At 49.1% G+C, this 12,509-nt stretch overlaps 4 protein-coding genes across 4 annotated transcripts; 1 reads left to right on the top strand and 3 right to left on the bottom strand.

Moving 5' to 3' along the window:
* Positions 1-201: 201 nt before the first annotated feature.
* F4812DRAFT_460133 (mediator complex, subunit Med10) lies at positions 202-885 on the bottom strand (the record flags this gene model as incomplete). Its single annotated transcript, XM_047937655.1, has 2 exons — positions 202-698; positions 846-885. The coding sequence occupies 2 exons, from the start codon at positions 883-885 to the stop codon at positions 202-204; spliced, it is 537 nt and encodes a 178-aa protein (XP_047789599.1).
* A 516-nt stretch (positions 886-1,401) lies between these two features.
* Positions 1,402-3,090, bottom strand: F4812DRAFT_460132 (uncharacterized protein; the record flags this gene model as incomplete). The annotated part of the gene is made up of 3 exons (XM_047937654.1): positions 1,402-2,496; positions 2,559-2,978; positions 3,025-3,090. 3 exons carry the CDS (start codon positions 3,088-3,090, stop codon positions 1,402-1,404), a joined length of 1,581 nt encoding a protein of 526 aa, XP_047789598.1.
* Positions 3,091-3,478: 388 nt separating this feature from the next.
* F4812DRAFT_432008 (uncharacterized protein) lies at positions 3,479-6,668 on the bottom strand. The gene is made up of 2 exons (XM_047934480.1): positions 6,335-6,668; positions 3,479-6,193 (listed from the first exon to the last, which is right to left on the bottom strand). The coding sequence occupies exons 1-2, from the start codon at positions 6,371-6,373 to the stop codon at positions 4,181-4,183; spliced, it is 2,052 nt and encodes a 683-aa protein (XP_047789597.1). The 5' UTR covers positions 6,374-6,668; the 3' UTR covers positions 3,479-4,180.
* Positions 6,669-6,791: 123 nt separating this feature from the next.
* F4812DRAFT_57593 (alpha/beta-hydrolase) lies at positions 6,792-8,909 on the top strand. Its single transcript, XM_047939212.1, has 3 exons — positions 6,792-7,452; positions 7,578-8,000; positions 8,069-8,909. Exons 1-3 carry the CDS (start codon positions 7,338-7,340, stop codon positions 8,767-8,769), a joined length of 1,239 nt encoding a protein of 412 aa, XP_047789596.1. The 5' UTR covers positions 6,792-7,337; the 3' UTR covers positions 8,770-8,909.
* The last annotated feature ends 3,600 nt before the right edge of the window (positions 8,910-12,509 follow it).

Below are 12,509 nucleotides of genomic sequence, written 5' to 3'. Positions count from 1 at the left end.
CCCATGCATGCGTGCGTGCGTGCATGCAATAAGTACCTAACCTGATCTCCACGCCCCGCCCTCCAACGGGGAGAGGGGACCTCTATGTTTCGAGCGTCACGTCTAGTACCGTCATGGATTCTCCCGATCCGATCCCGAGCCGTCGTCGGCCCTATCCTACCCAAGCACATCAGCTCCCCGTAACAATCCCACGCCTCACCCCTACTGCGGCCTCGGCAGATTCGCCAGCACCATGGCGACGTCGTCCCTGAGCTCGGGCATGGCGCGGCGCATCTCGGCGGCGAGGACGTCGCGGAAGGCGGCGAAGGCGCGCTGCTTGCCGCGCATGAGCTGGTTGCCGCGGCGCACGGCCTCGACGAACTCGCGCGTGTAGATGTCCGGGTTGCGGCCGTTCTCGACGTACTCGACCAGCTCGGGGGGCACCCTCGGCAGGGGCGGGAGCGTCGCGTCCGTCGCGCGCGCGTGGATGGCCTGCAGGTTCGCCGAGAGCGCGCGCAGCTCGCTTGCTACGACGTCGCGGGAGGGGCGGCCACCGGGGTGAGAGGAGGAGGAGGAGGAGGAGAGGGCGGAGGAGGAGGTGGTGGTGTGCGCGTGGGAAGGGGTGTTGTTGCCTGAGGCCGAGGGCGCGGTGGTCGCGTCGTAGTTGGTTACTTGCACCAGGACGTTGGTGAGGGTTTGGATGGTGTCTTTGAGTTGTTCTGGGGAGCGTTAGTTAGTTAGTTGGTTGGTTGGTTAGTCAGTATCGCAGGCACTGGCGGTGGTGGTGGTGAGTGGAGGGAGGAAAGGAGAAGGTAGGTTTGTATATGACGATATGGAGAATAAGATGGGAGGGGGGGATAGCTTACGCTCGAGAGCATCATGGTCTACGCGCGTCATTGGCGCCATTGTGTATGCGTGTATTTTATTATTATTATTATTATTATTATTCCTAAAAGTGCTGCTTGGTAGGGGACAATAAAGCTCGCAACTATGATATTGGTAGTTGCAAGTGCTGTCAACTTTCAAGGATTGTGACTGACGGTGGAGATGGAATTGGTGCTGACGCAGTTGGAGCTTGGGGAATTTCTTTGGAGGGGAGCGACAAAAAGCTACTATGTACTATGTACAGGTACGTATCTCTTAAAGACTTGTAGGCTGGTTACATAAGCAGCGGATAATACTGAGTTTTGCCGAGCGAAGCCCACTACTAGGAAACGTTTTTCGATACAACATCAACTTACCTACACACTCAAGACCCAAACTAGGGTCCAGGACTTAGCGCTTCAAGGAACATCACTACATAGTAGTAGTCACTTAGAATAAATAAAATCCCCTCATCGAACAACTCATTAACGATAACAATCTATAGTTCCCATTAGGTAGGTAACCTAGGTAGGTATGTATGTATGTATGAATGTATCCTCACTCCCTCCCAACCCCCCTCCCGCTCAAGAACCTCTTGATCTCGCTCTGCAAGCTCGACCTCTTCCTCAAGCTCCGCACGTCCACCACCTCCCCACCATCCGTAACTACTTGCCTAGCGCCAGCGCCACCGCCCGCGCCAGGCGATGGCGTGCGGTCCCGTCCGAGTATACTCCATACCTGCCTCCCGTCCGCCACACCCTTATCTCGCCTGCGCCCCGGCAACGCGATGCTTGGGGTGGTGGTAGTAGTCGTAGTCGTCGAGGTCTTCCTAGCCCCCGTCGGCTGCTGGTCGTTGTGCTGGTGGTAATGGTACGTATTGAGAAACTCCCTCGACTGCGCGGGAGGCGTCCGACGGGCGAAACGTCTGAGATGTGCTGCCACCTGCTCGGTCAGCGGCGATGGAGGTCGGTGCCTTGTGAGAGGCCGCGGGGTAACTGGCGTGCGGCTGCGAGGCGATAATAATGCTTCTGCCTCTGTCTCTGCCGCGTGGGATCGTGGGATATACTCCGACGTTACGGGTCGGGGGTTAGTTGATGTCGGATGATAGGTGACCCGCGAGGAAGGTCGCTTTAACGGTTCATCTAAGACAAAGGAAGGACCCTTTAGGGCTGTGACAGTCGAATTAGTTAATTTACTAGGTTCCGAGCTTTGGGGTGCATGATAGTGGTTGAGGGGACGTGGAGTCGCTGCTGAATACATGGGGTTCGGCAAGGGGCTCGTTGGACAAATAGTAGGTAGTTTGGACGCCGAAGCAGTATCTGGCTCTATGGGGCTAGGAGGGAAGTATTCATCGAGAATGGAGTGCGGCCGAGTTTCTGACCGTTGTTCTCGACGGCTCGGAAGCCACCGCATCCACTTAGGAATCGGTTTTGTAGGACTGGGCTTGAAAGCAGGATCGTTGACGGGGTCGAAAATGGAAACGTAGATAACAGGGTCCAGAGGGACGGTGTAGTCCGCATTATCATCCCCCGGGTTGCCCGGGCCGCTTAAAGTACCATCGACTGGTAAGTGAGAAGAAGAAGCACGAGGATCGTGCGAAGTGCGTGTCCCGCCCTGGATAGACCATCGTGACCGACCTAGAGATAGAGGACTCTGTATATGTGAGCCTCTTCCTTTTGTCCTGGCAGCACCGGCGCCAAATAGTCAGCTCTTACCTGACCAGGTTTAGAAGTTGCCACCGGCACCCTCTTGATCTCACCCACGGCGCGTCTACCCACCATCTGCCCTCCTATCCTCGTCCACCTCGCGCTAGCCAAACCCCCATCACTCTCATCCACTCTGCGCAGCGCATTCCGCACCACAGTCCCCTGACCCTGACACTCGACCGCGCAGTGCGCACAAGTTGGCACCTCCAAGATCTCCCTCCCCAAGCCCTCTCCTCCCCCGCCACCGCCACCATAACCCTCGCCAGCAGCCCTCTTCCCGTCGTCGTCGTCGTCGAACAGCTGCGCAACCGTGGGCCCGTGAACGACCAACCTGCTCCCGCAGAACAGACACCCGTAGCACGCGCGGTGCCAGAAGCACCACCCCAGGCTCACGCCCTCCTCCCCGCGCACCACCGTCTCGCCGCACACCTAGCACACCGCGAGGTCGGTGAGCCCGCGATAGCACGGCTCGCACGTCAGCCGCGCCGAGCGCCCCAGCGCGCGAGACGGGCCCGGAGATGGGCGCCAGCAGAACGTGCATGTGAACATCGTCGTCGCGGTAGGTTAGGTAGAATCGGCTTGGGAAATATATAAATCTATGTATATGTATAAATGTATATATAAAGGGAAGGAAAGAAAGAAAGAAAGAATCGTGTAATACCGATCCTAGCCTGGAGGGATGATGAAGATAGATAGATTAGGTAGGTATTTATTTATTTATTCATTCGTCTCGGGAATAGTACCTATGTATTATTAGATAGGGGACTAGGAGGAATATTAGGATCGGATCGTGGTTAATACAAAAGGGTACCTAAGGTATCTCGACAACTTACCTGCCGTTTATAATATTATAATACTGTTTGTTTATAATCGTCAAGAAGTCTTAGGTATATGTATTATGCTTAGGCGCGAGTTCATGATAAGAACAGCATACATATAAAAAAGAAGAAAAAAAGGGGGGAGTGGGGAGTAAGGACCCGTTACCAAAGCCTCACGACAACAAAATTAAGGGAAGGAGAAGGTGATTCTCATTCAAACTCAATATTAAGAACCCAGTGCTTTTACACCACAGGGAAAGGAAAGCACAGCTCACTAAACGAGAAACAATCACATACCTAGGTATTCTCACTCTCACAACCAAACCAACCGATTCACTGCCAAATATCGTAATCATCATTAAACTCTAGTAGCCTATCGAGCCCTGCGATTTTGGAAAGTCGACGTTGCCAGCCAACGAACGCCCATAACACCAGAAGTACCTAAGGTACCTGTAGATAGTAAGCCACCTTATCCATCGTCAAGTGTCCGATTTCTCTTCGTGGTCTTACAAAGCCGTTCATGAATCTCCCCCGAGAAAAAAAAGAAAAAGAATAAAAACTACAACAAACTAGCAGATCTCCCGGTGTAGGAGCGATAATGCTAGGGGTAATGTACAAACGCATCTCGGACTCCAAGAGATGAAAACTATTACGCCACCGTGCTTCTGTCAGCAATCTCAAATCCAGACACCCTAGACAGATACCCTGAACAATGATTGCAATAGCATGAGCTTCTTAGTGCTGAATGACATCGTGATTCGTTCCGTAATGTTACTGTGCCAAAGGCTCGGCGAATACCTCAAATGAAATCGATTACTTGCGGACCTTAGGTCGGGCAAGCATATTCAGTCGGCTGAGACTGAGGCCGCCCTTCTTCTTTTTCTGCGGGCTAGGGGTGTAAGCGGTTCCGCCCAGCTTCTTCGTTGGGGACTCGCTTGCTAGTCGAGGCGCGACGAGGGCATATCCCTCAGGTGCTTGAGCATCTTTTCGCAATTTCTTCGCGCCGCGCTTGCTGCCCTCTTCCTCTTCTTCCTCTTCGTCCCACGTAGCTCGATGTCTCTTCTTGTTTGACATTCCATGAGGAATTCCGGAGCCTACTGCCGGATCTGCGTTTTCCTTGTTAGGGGACGTCTCGGTTTGACCTGGGAAGCTACCAGGCATGCGGGTGGCGGGTAGGACAGAGTTGCGAACGTGACGAAGACTGGCTTGGCCAGCAGCACCGCCGAATCCTTGGGGGGAGACGCCGCCAAAGCTGATGGTATGGTCGCTGCGGAAAGTGAACGTACCGGGAACTGACTGCAGGGGTTGGCTCGGGGCAGACGTTTCGGCCACTTCATCGACATCTCGACAATAAGCGGAGAGATCAGGATATGTCACCTCACCGTCGGAAACCTTAGTGCTGGTCAGTTTTTCAGCAGTGGAACTACCGAATCGAAGGTGGGACAGAGCCTTTGAGCGCGGAATGCTCGACTTAACAGGCGAAGGAGAATCCAGGAGCATGGTAGTAGCCCGTTTGGCCTCTGGGGTGAAATTCACACGTCGCTCTAGCTTTCGTCCGGGGGTGGTAAGCGGCGCCTGAGGTAGTTCCTCATCAACACGTTCCGGAAGAGATGTCTTTGAGGGTGACGCAACAAGCTGAGGGATGCTGGACTTAGATTTGGTCCCGGTAACATGTCTCTTTAGGATCGACTTGACTCTATCAAATCGACCTGGCGTCTGGACATGAGTGGGTTTGTTGTCCACGATCGCGTTATTTGACATGGACTTCTTCAAAGTACTAATGCCTTTGTTGCTAGACGATCTACCCAGTGTACCAAGATCTGGTTTGCTGACAGATTTCGTCAACGCGACGCTAGGAGCTTTGATGCTAGTTGCACGGGCAAGCGAAGATTTAGTCGGTGTCATGAGATTTGCAAGCGCGTACGAACGAGGAATACCGCTTCGAGTTGAGTCATTGCCACTGCTTTTAGGTCGAGGAAGGAAACTGCCATCCCGCGAAACGGGACGGAGACCAGACACGTCGTCGTCAGCTCGCTGCTTTGTACGCTTGACAGGCGACTCAGACTGCTCCTGTTCCTTTTCAGGGGCGGCCGGCACTGGGCGGGTAGAAGATTTCTTGGATCGTGCAGAATCGACGTCGTCGAGGTTTGCTTTCGATTGGCTACGTTTGAGGCCACCCTTCAAAGGAGTAGAGCGGCCTTGGACGGCACGGAATGCCGACGGATGGTTTTCGATAGAATCCATCTTTTTGAACTCGGCCATATGTGCAGCACTGAAGCGGCCAGCCTTTCCTTTGGCCTGACGAATCTTACGGCCTTCGTTGGCAGCCTCTTCCTCTTTCTCTTGCTCGTGCTTGGCAGCAAGTTCGACCTTGATCTTTGCAGCCTCCTCGCGGATACCTTCCATCATTTTCTTAGCTCTGGGGGTTAGCCCTTCGTCACCATTGCGGTTGATTCTGGCGTATCGGAAGGTGAAGTCGGAAGAGGGCGCGGGGGTTTTGGATGGAGTAGATTGAATTAGTCCGGATGCTTCGTTGGGTTTCTTAGTATAGTCGATATCGACGAAGCCAAGCTTAAGGCCCGATGAAGGTGCGGCGGTAGTGGGGTGAACTTTGCTGGGATGCATTTCTGACATCGGCAGCTTAACAGGTGTGGCTAAAGCGGGGGTAGCGGGTTGATGCATGGGAGAAGATGCGATAGTGTCGAGGCGACGAGTAGCTGGCTTTGCGGATGTGGGAGTGCGCTCAGTGGCTGTAGGCATGCGCTCATCTTGCTCATCTTTCTCGGAAAGAGCACCTAGTTGAGGTGCCGACGAAGCGTTGGTCCTCTATTGTTAAATCGAGTGTTAGCCTCGCAATACAAACAGAATGCCTCTGGCGCGATGCGGCACGATGCAGCATAGTGCAGCGCGAAGCCGTGGTGGTGGCGGTGGCGGTGAGGAGAGCAACATGGTGATTTGTTTACATACCTTAGAAGCGCTCGCGATGCGAGCTGAGCGACGCGCCATGGTTGATAGGTAGCAACTTCAAAACAACAAATTGGATGATATGTTAGGTAAGTTTGAAATTACAAGTTGGACTTGCTCAAGCGAGCTGGGGGCATGCAACCAATATGCAATGGTGTTTATGTTTAATTAGGGGAGTTATTGGAAAAGAGTTGTGGGGAGAGAAGAGGGAAACTGACATCAGAATTTGTTTAATTTGTTTACTTGGGGGGAAAGTCAACAAATTGGTTTGCAGTTAGTGGGCACTGACCAAGTTGAGTCTAGGGCTATGCACTTAAGCGGGGCGCTATGGCCGATTTTGGACTCGTGCGCGTCTTTAGGATTATTGTTTACCTGCAAACACATTACACATTACGCACATTGACATTTAACGGGGTTAATAGCTCTATGACACCGTGTGCTGCAGATGAACAGTCTGCCTATACCGAATTCATGAGGCCGCTTCAACCTGTGTACAGATAACACAATTATGAATTTAAAACTCAGCCAGGCAGCCTTAGGCAGCAGCTCAGGGATGCTAACCTAGGTTGGTAAATGATTGGATGACAATCCCCTATCGAATATCGAAAATCATGTGCCATGCATCATGTATGTAACGGAGAAAATATATACCTTATTACTCATTGACTGAGTACCTAGAGTTGCAATCATGCTTGTCTTGTGCCCTTCACAACGTCATCCATACGCCCTGCCTATTATATTCCAAGGAATACCTCCAGACCCAGGATTGCAACTTATAGCATTTGTAATACGCGTTGCATCGTCTGAAGATATAAAGCTTCAATGTGAGACATAGAGAGGAATCATTAAACCAAGCACCATTTTACTCTCTATGCTATATATCCATTTGGTGTCCAACGGTTTTCTGTAAAACAAGATTCCGGCTATTCACTGGTGTTATCAAATCAAACTCATTACAGTCAATTCTTAATAGGAGTAACTCGTTAGCGACTGACTACTTTCCACCATGGCAGACATCAAGCCTTATACCATCTCAATCGACGACGAGCGTTTGAACGAATTAAAGACGCGATTGTCGCTGGCAAAGTTTCCAGATGAGCTTGATGGAGCTGGTTGGGATAGTAAGTGCTTATGTTTTCGAGCCGTCGATCGATAAACTTTATATCATTTCCCCCTTCCCTTTCTCATAGTCAATAAATTTTGGACAAATTATATAAACGCCTTTGACTGATCCTCATTAATGCAGTGGGATCACCCCTCGCTGATGTCAAGAGGCTAGTAAAATACTGGCAGGAGTCTTATGACTGGAGAAAGGCAGAAAATGAGCTTAACAGTGTACCGCATTTTGTTACCGACATCCAATGTGATGGGTTCGAGCCTCTGGCAATCCACTTCATTCATGTCCGCAGCAAGGTCAAAGGTGCAATTCCCTTGTTGTTCATTCACGGCTGGCCAGGCCACTTTCAAGAGGTTTTCAAAATATTGAAGCCCCTGACTGAAGGCGGCGACGGAGTCAAATATCCGGCATTTGACGTCGTCGCGCCGTCGTTGCCAAATTTTGGATTCTCTCAAGGTTCGAAGAAGCGAGGCTTCGCTGCAGAGCAATATGCTGAAACTATGAATAAACTCATGCACAAGTTGGGATATAAAGAATACGTCACACAGGGGGGTGAGATAGATATTTCTTCTCATAAACTGTGGCATACCTGTGATTTAACTGACATAGTCTACCTATAGGCGACTGGGGGTGTCACATTAGCAGAGCTCTCGCACATCTATATCCGCAATACTGCAAAGCGACACACCTGAATTCTAACTCGGCGAACCCTCCGAGTTACTTCAAGAACCCTATTCTAGCTCTCCAACATGCCATATTACCCTACAGCTCAAGAGAGCAGCGCGGCGTAGGTCGTACCAAATGGTTCGACGAGCAAGGCCGAGGATACAACTTGGAGCAGTGTACTAAACCACAGACCCTAGGCTACGCGCTGGCTGATAGCCCGGTGGCTTTACTAGCCTGGATCTACGAAAAGCTTCACGACTGGTCGGATTCGTACCCCTGGACAGACGAGGAAGTCTGTACGTGGATCAGCATCTACTGGTTCAGCACGGCGGGACCCGCCGCCAGCGTCAGTATCTATTACGAGACTGCGCAGAATATCGACGGCAGGAAGAATAAGCTGGACCATGAGGGTTTGAAGGCGTGGTCTCCGGGTGTGAAACTTGGTTTCAGCCACTTCCCCATGGACATACAGGTGCAGCCCAGCACGTGGGTGCGTACGTTGGGTAATGTAGTTTTCGAAAGGGAGTACGACAGCGGTGGCCACTTCGCCGCGTGGGAGAGACCGGACGAGATCGTTACTGACGTAAGAGAGATGTTTGGGAAGGGGGGTGGCGCCTTCGGTGTGGTGAAGGATGCTACCGGATATGCATCGTGATTGCCCCGGAGCAGGAACGACAGATGCGAATTTTTTGTCACAGAGGCTGATATATAGCCTTACAAGGCTAGGCGTTGTTATATCAAGTTTGAGGTAATGCAGATGATGATAAGGAGCTTTGACAAAACGAATTATGTGGTTCCCTAGCTTTTGGACTGCTCCCTGTTTACCTTAGGTAGCTATCTTCCTACCTAAATATAAAATGCAAAAATGTACGATTTTAAGCACAGCGTAAGGATCTGCACGAAGTAAGATAATAACTTGTGTGGTATTACATTAGTTACCTACAACCATATTTGTTATTCAAACTTGTAAAGACTTGATGTAGGGTCGTAAGTTGATAAAACGATAACGACTTTGATACAAGATAATAGGGAGCTATATAGAGCTTAGGAAATTGCTTCAACGATGCTTGGCTTCCCAAGAGCAAAGGCATTATCACATAATGGAGCTAGCTATCTTGAGTTTCTATCCCACTTCCTTATATTAGGACATAGGTCGATTAGCCCGGTTTGATCCTATAAGAAATGTATTATGCACGAAATACTGCAGCAGTGTATACATACATGACGACGACGCTACCATGGTTGTTTGGTATCCCCCCACGAAAGAGACGGGGTACCACGAGCGAACTAACAGGCATAGATGATAGTAGGACGACGGTATGTATTGAGAACATGCAGATCGACAGACCTTTTAGCGTCTCTTCCAATTAGATATTTGCAGGCGCAAGGGCTAGCTCACCCGTGCCAAACCCCAGCTGTCTAGGCGTGGGGGTTCGCGCTCAGCAGTTGATGGATGATGATCTGATAACCGTTCATTAGACCAGAGGTTGAAGCTAGCAATTCCAGCTTTCACATGCCTTTGACATTTCCTGGGCAGTTTACTCGGTCTGGACTAGAGTACCATACCGATATTAGTATTGTTATTTATCTAACTAGGGGGATTATAGATTGTGATAAGTGCGCGATTTACTGCGATACCAATTCGTGTCGAATTCGAAGATCTCCGAAACGACGAGGCGCTGTTCTCCGGTCCAAATTCGCCTACAAAGTGAGGCTGTCTCAGAGTATACAATGGTAGGGGCCTACGTATAATACATAAGCAGTACACACCGATACCTTCTTTGGGCGACGTCAATGAGGCAAAGACATGTACAACAGTAATACTCAAAATACCTACCTATCTAGGTATTTATTCAACAAAGTAATACAACATATGTCTCAGTATGGGAGACTCCGTAGGGCTGTGGATAGAGAGCAGCGAAATCGGCGCTCCAGTATCAAAAAGGCGGACTCGAAAACTAACCGCCACACGGCGTGTGATACTGAGAATTTGCGGCTTGGCAGACAGAAGCGATGATCTGGAAGACCGCTAGAAGCTTTCTAGAAGGTGTCAGCCGACGCCTCAAAATTGTGATGGCTGGCTGACCCATTCCTCCGGGTATCCAATGGGAAGATATTTGGGGTTACACATACTAGCAATAAAGACTGCATAGCAAAATGCATAAGGCCCTTTGCAGGCGTTGTGCTTTACTGGGTTGCGCTTGGAGAGACGGAGGGGAGAGGGGATAAGTACCTCCTTAAAACGATTTAAATTTAAATGTTTCAATGTTATAAATTTAGTAGTTAATAGGTTGTTAATTCTACCTATATTTTAAACAATACCTATCAGCTGAGATTCTAACGTATGTATAAGGTACCATAAGCTGCAATGCTGTTGTGTTGCATTACACCCTTGATCTCGTCGTCTGAGAAAAATTCCTAATGCGGAACCGGCCGCCTTATACGGCATCCTGATTGGTCGGAACCTCGCCTGGACTTACCTAGGCCAACCGTCTTTCATCTAGTTTTTACTACATAGTACCTACCATAATACATACGAGGATTCCATACTCTCCTCGGAGATGTAGCGGTCAATTCATCGATCTTCATTCCCCCACATTTTTCAATCACTTTCTTGTTCGACAGAGAATAAGTTAATGATCGGCTTTGTGGTTGGCATGGTTGACCAACCTTAGGTACTTAGGGTTAGAATCCAAAAGTATCTGCCGGCCTGCCTTGTATATGCAGTACTACACTGCCAAGTTCATATAGCATGTAGTGTATAGGCAAACAGACTAACACAACCAAGAATAAAATTCCCATGTCCCGTCCGGATGATATAGGTAGACCACACAGTCTACGTAATGCCATGTGCTTCTTTCTAGGAAAGTCGTGACATTATGCAGGACAGAGGCATGATAGTTCCATTGTCATACTTGTAGTTGTGCATGCAGAAGCAGGAACAATTACTTGATTCAAGTTTTGCCATGAACAATTACCTACTCACAAAAGACTAGAAGGCCCAAAGCCAATATCCTCCTCTCCTCAAGTCTAATATTTAGATATACCTGCTACTAAGGTATCACATTCCCAGCCCCTTTGCTGCTTTGATGTCAGATGGCTCAGAAAGCTGACGGATTAGTAAGAGGACTGAAAGAGTAGACAGGTCAACCAACTTGGGTCTCATGTGACTAGGAAAATTGATCTATGCGGAGCCATCAGAGAATAGCTTTTGAAGTCGGAGTAAAAAAAAAAGAGGACAAAAAAAATTCATAGGGCTGATTTGCCGCCGCTCTCGGCCGCCTCCACCGGGGTCACCGATAGCAACACCTACAACTTCTTTCATCTGGTTTTCTGGGGATTCCCTATTTGTTAGTATTGGTGGTCTTCACATAATATATCTGCTAAGCTGTCAGCTTCTATAACCTCCAAGACGCTAAAGAGCTGGCAATAAAACACGTATGTAAGACTAAGATCCTTTCTTGTCATATACAACCTGATTGGCTCTCTTCCCCAGATTTACAGATGTCTCACGCAACTATGAAGAAATACGTAGCTACGAAGTTCTATAGGTATACCACGTCCTCTTAAGAGGTAATTACTACCTTGATTCGGTGACCGTTTTGGCTATGAGATTTCATGGGTAAAGCATAATTGGTTGAGCTTGATTTGCCACAAAATCTGGCTCTCGACTGATATAATAGATCACATTGCTATATGATGCATATAAAGTGTACTTTCAGTCCTCTAAGCTCATAGATCTGATCTACCTAATGCTACAACGTCTCATGTAGGAGGTATGACGTTTAGGCGCTTGATCTCTGCTAGCACTCAAGGATTGTAAAAAGAAGCGGCTGAAACCTACCTAACTATTCTAAAATTTCCGTGCAATTTATGTCAAAGGTAATCAAGATAACCGAGATAGAGTAGAAGAACTCAATATGATTAAAGGTCTGTTCAGGGAGAGCATGCGAATTTCTTAGCCAATTCCATGTGCCGAGCTGCCAAATTGAAGTTGCTTCCCGGAACATGGGGGCCAACAATTATTATAGATGGCCATAAAGTGAATACGAAGACTGAACAGATCGAACAAATAAAGCAGCAGGTTGGGAAGCCATGTACAGGCAAAACCAATCAAACAAGTCGGATATTAACTTGCGGTCCGGTTAGATTTAGACGTCGATGAGATTCCGAGGAGGTACTTCTTTTTTAGAATTATCTTCCCGTTCAAAACTGTGCACACTGCAACCGGTATAAAATCATTAAATCTGACGAGACTTGACCGAAAGTACTGGAACTTGGTCCGTTACTTGGTATGAAGTACCCTGTACTTAACTACCGCGCCTACCTAAGGTACCATCCCACCTACTACCTAGCTCCAGCTCACTTAGCTCCTAATGCCTTACAGGCACATCC

Source organism: Daldinia caldariorum (genome assembly GCF_022478825.1).
Source record: "Daldinia caldariorum strain CBS 122874 unplaced genomic scaffold F4812scaffold_10, whole genome shotgun sequence".
Lineage (NCBI taxonomy): Eukaryota > Fungi > Ascomycota > Sordariomycetes > Xylariales > Hypoxylaceae > Daldinia > Daldinia caldariorum.
Note: the sequence above shows the minus strand (reverse complement) of the source record. Positions and strands in the feature narration are given on the sequence as shown.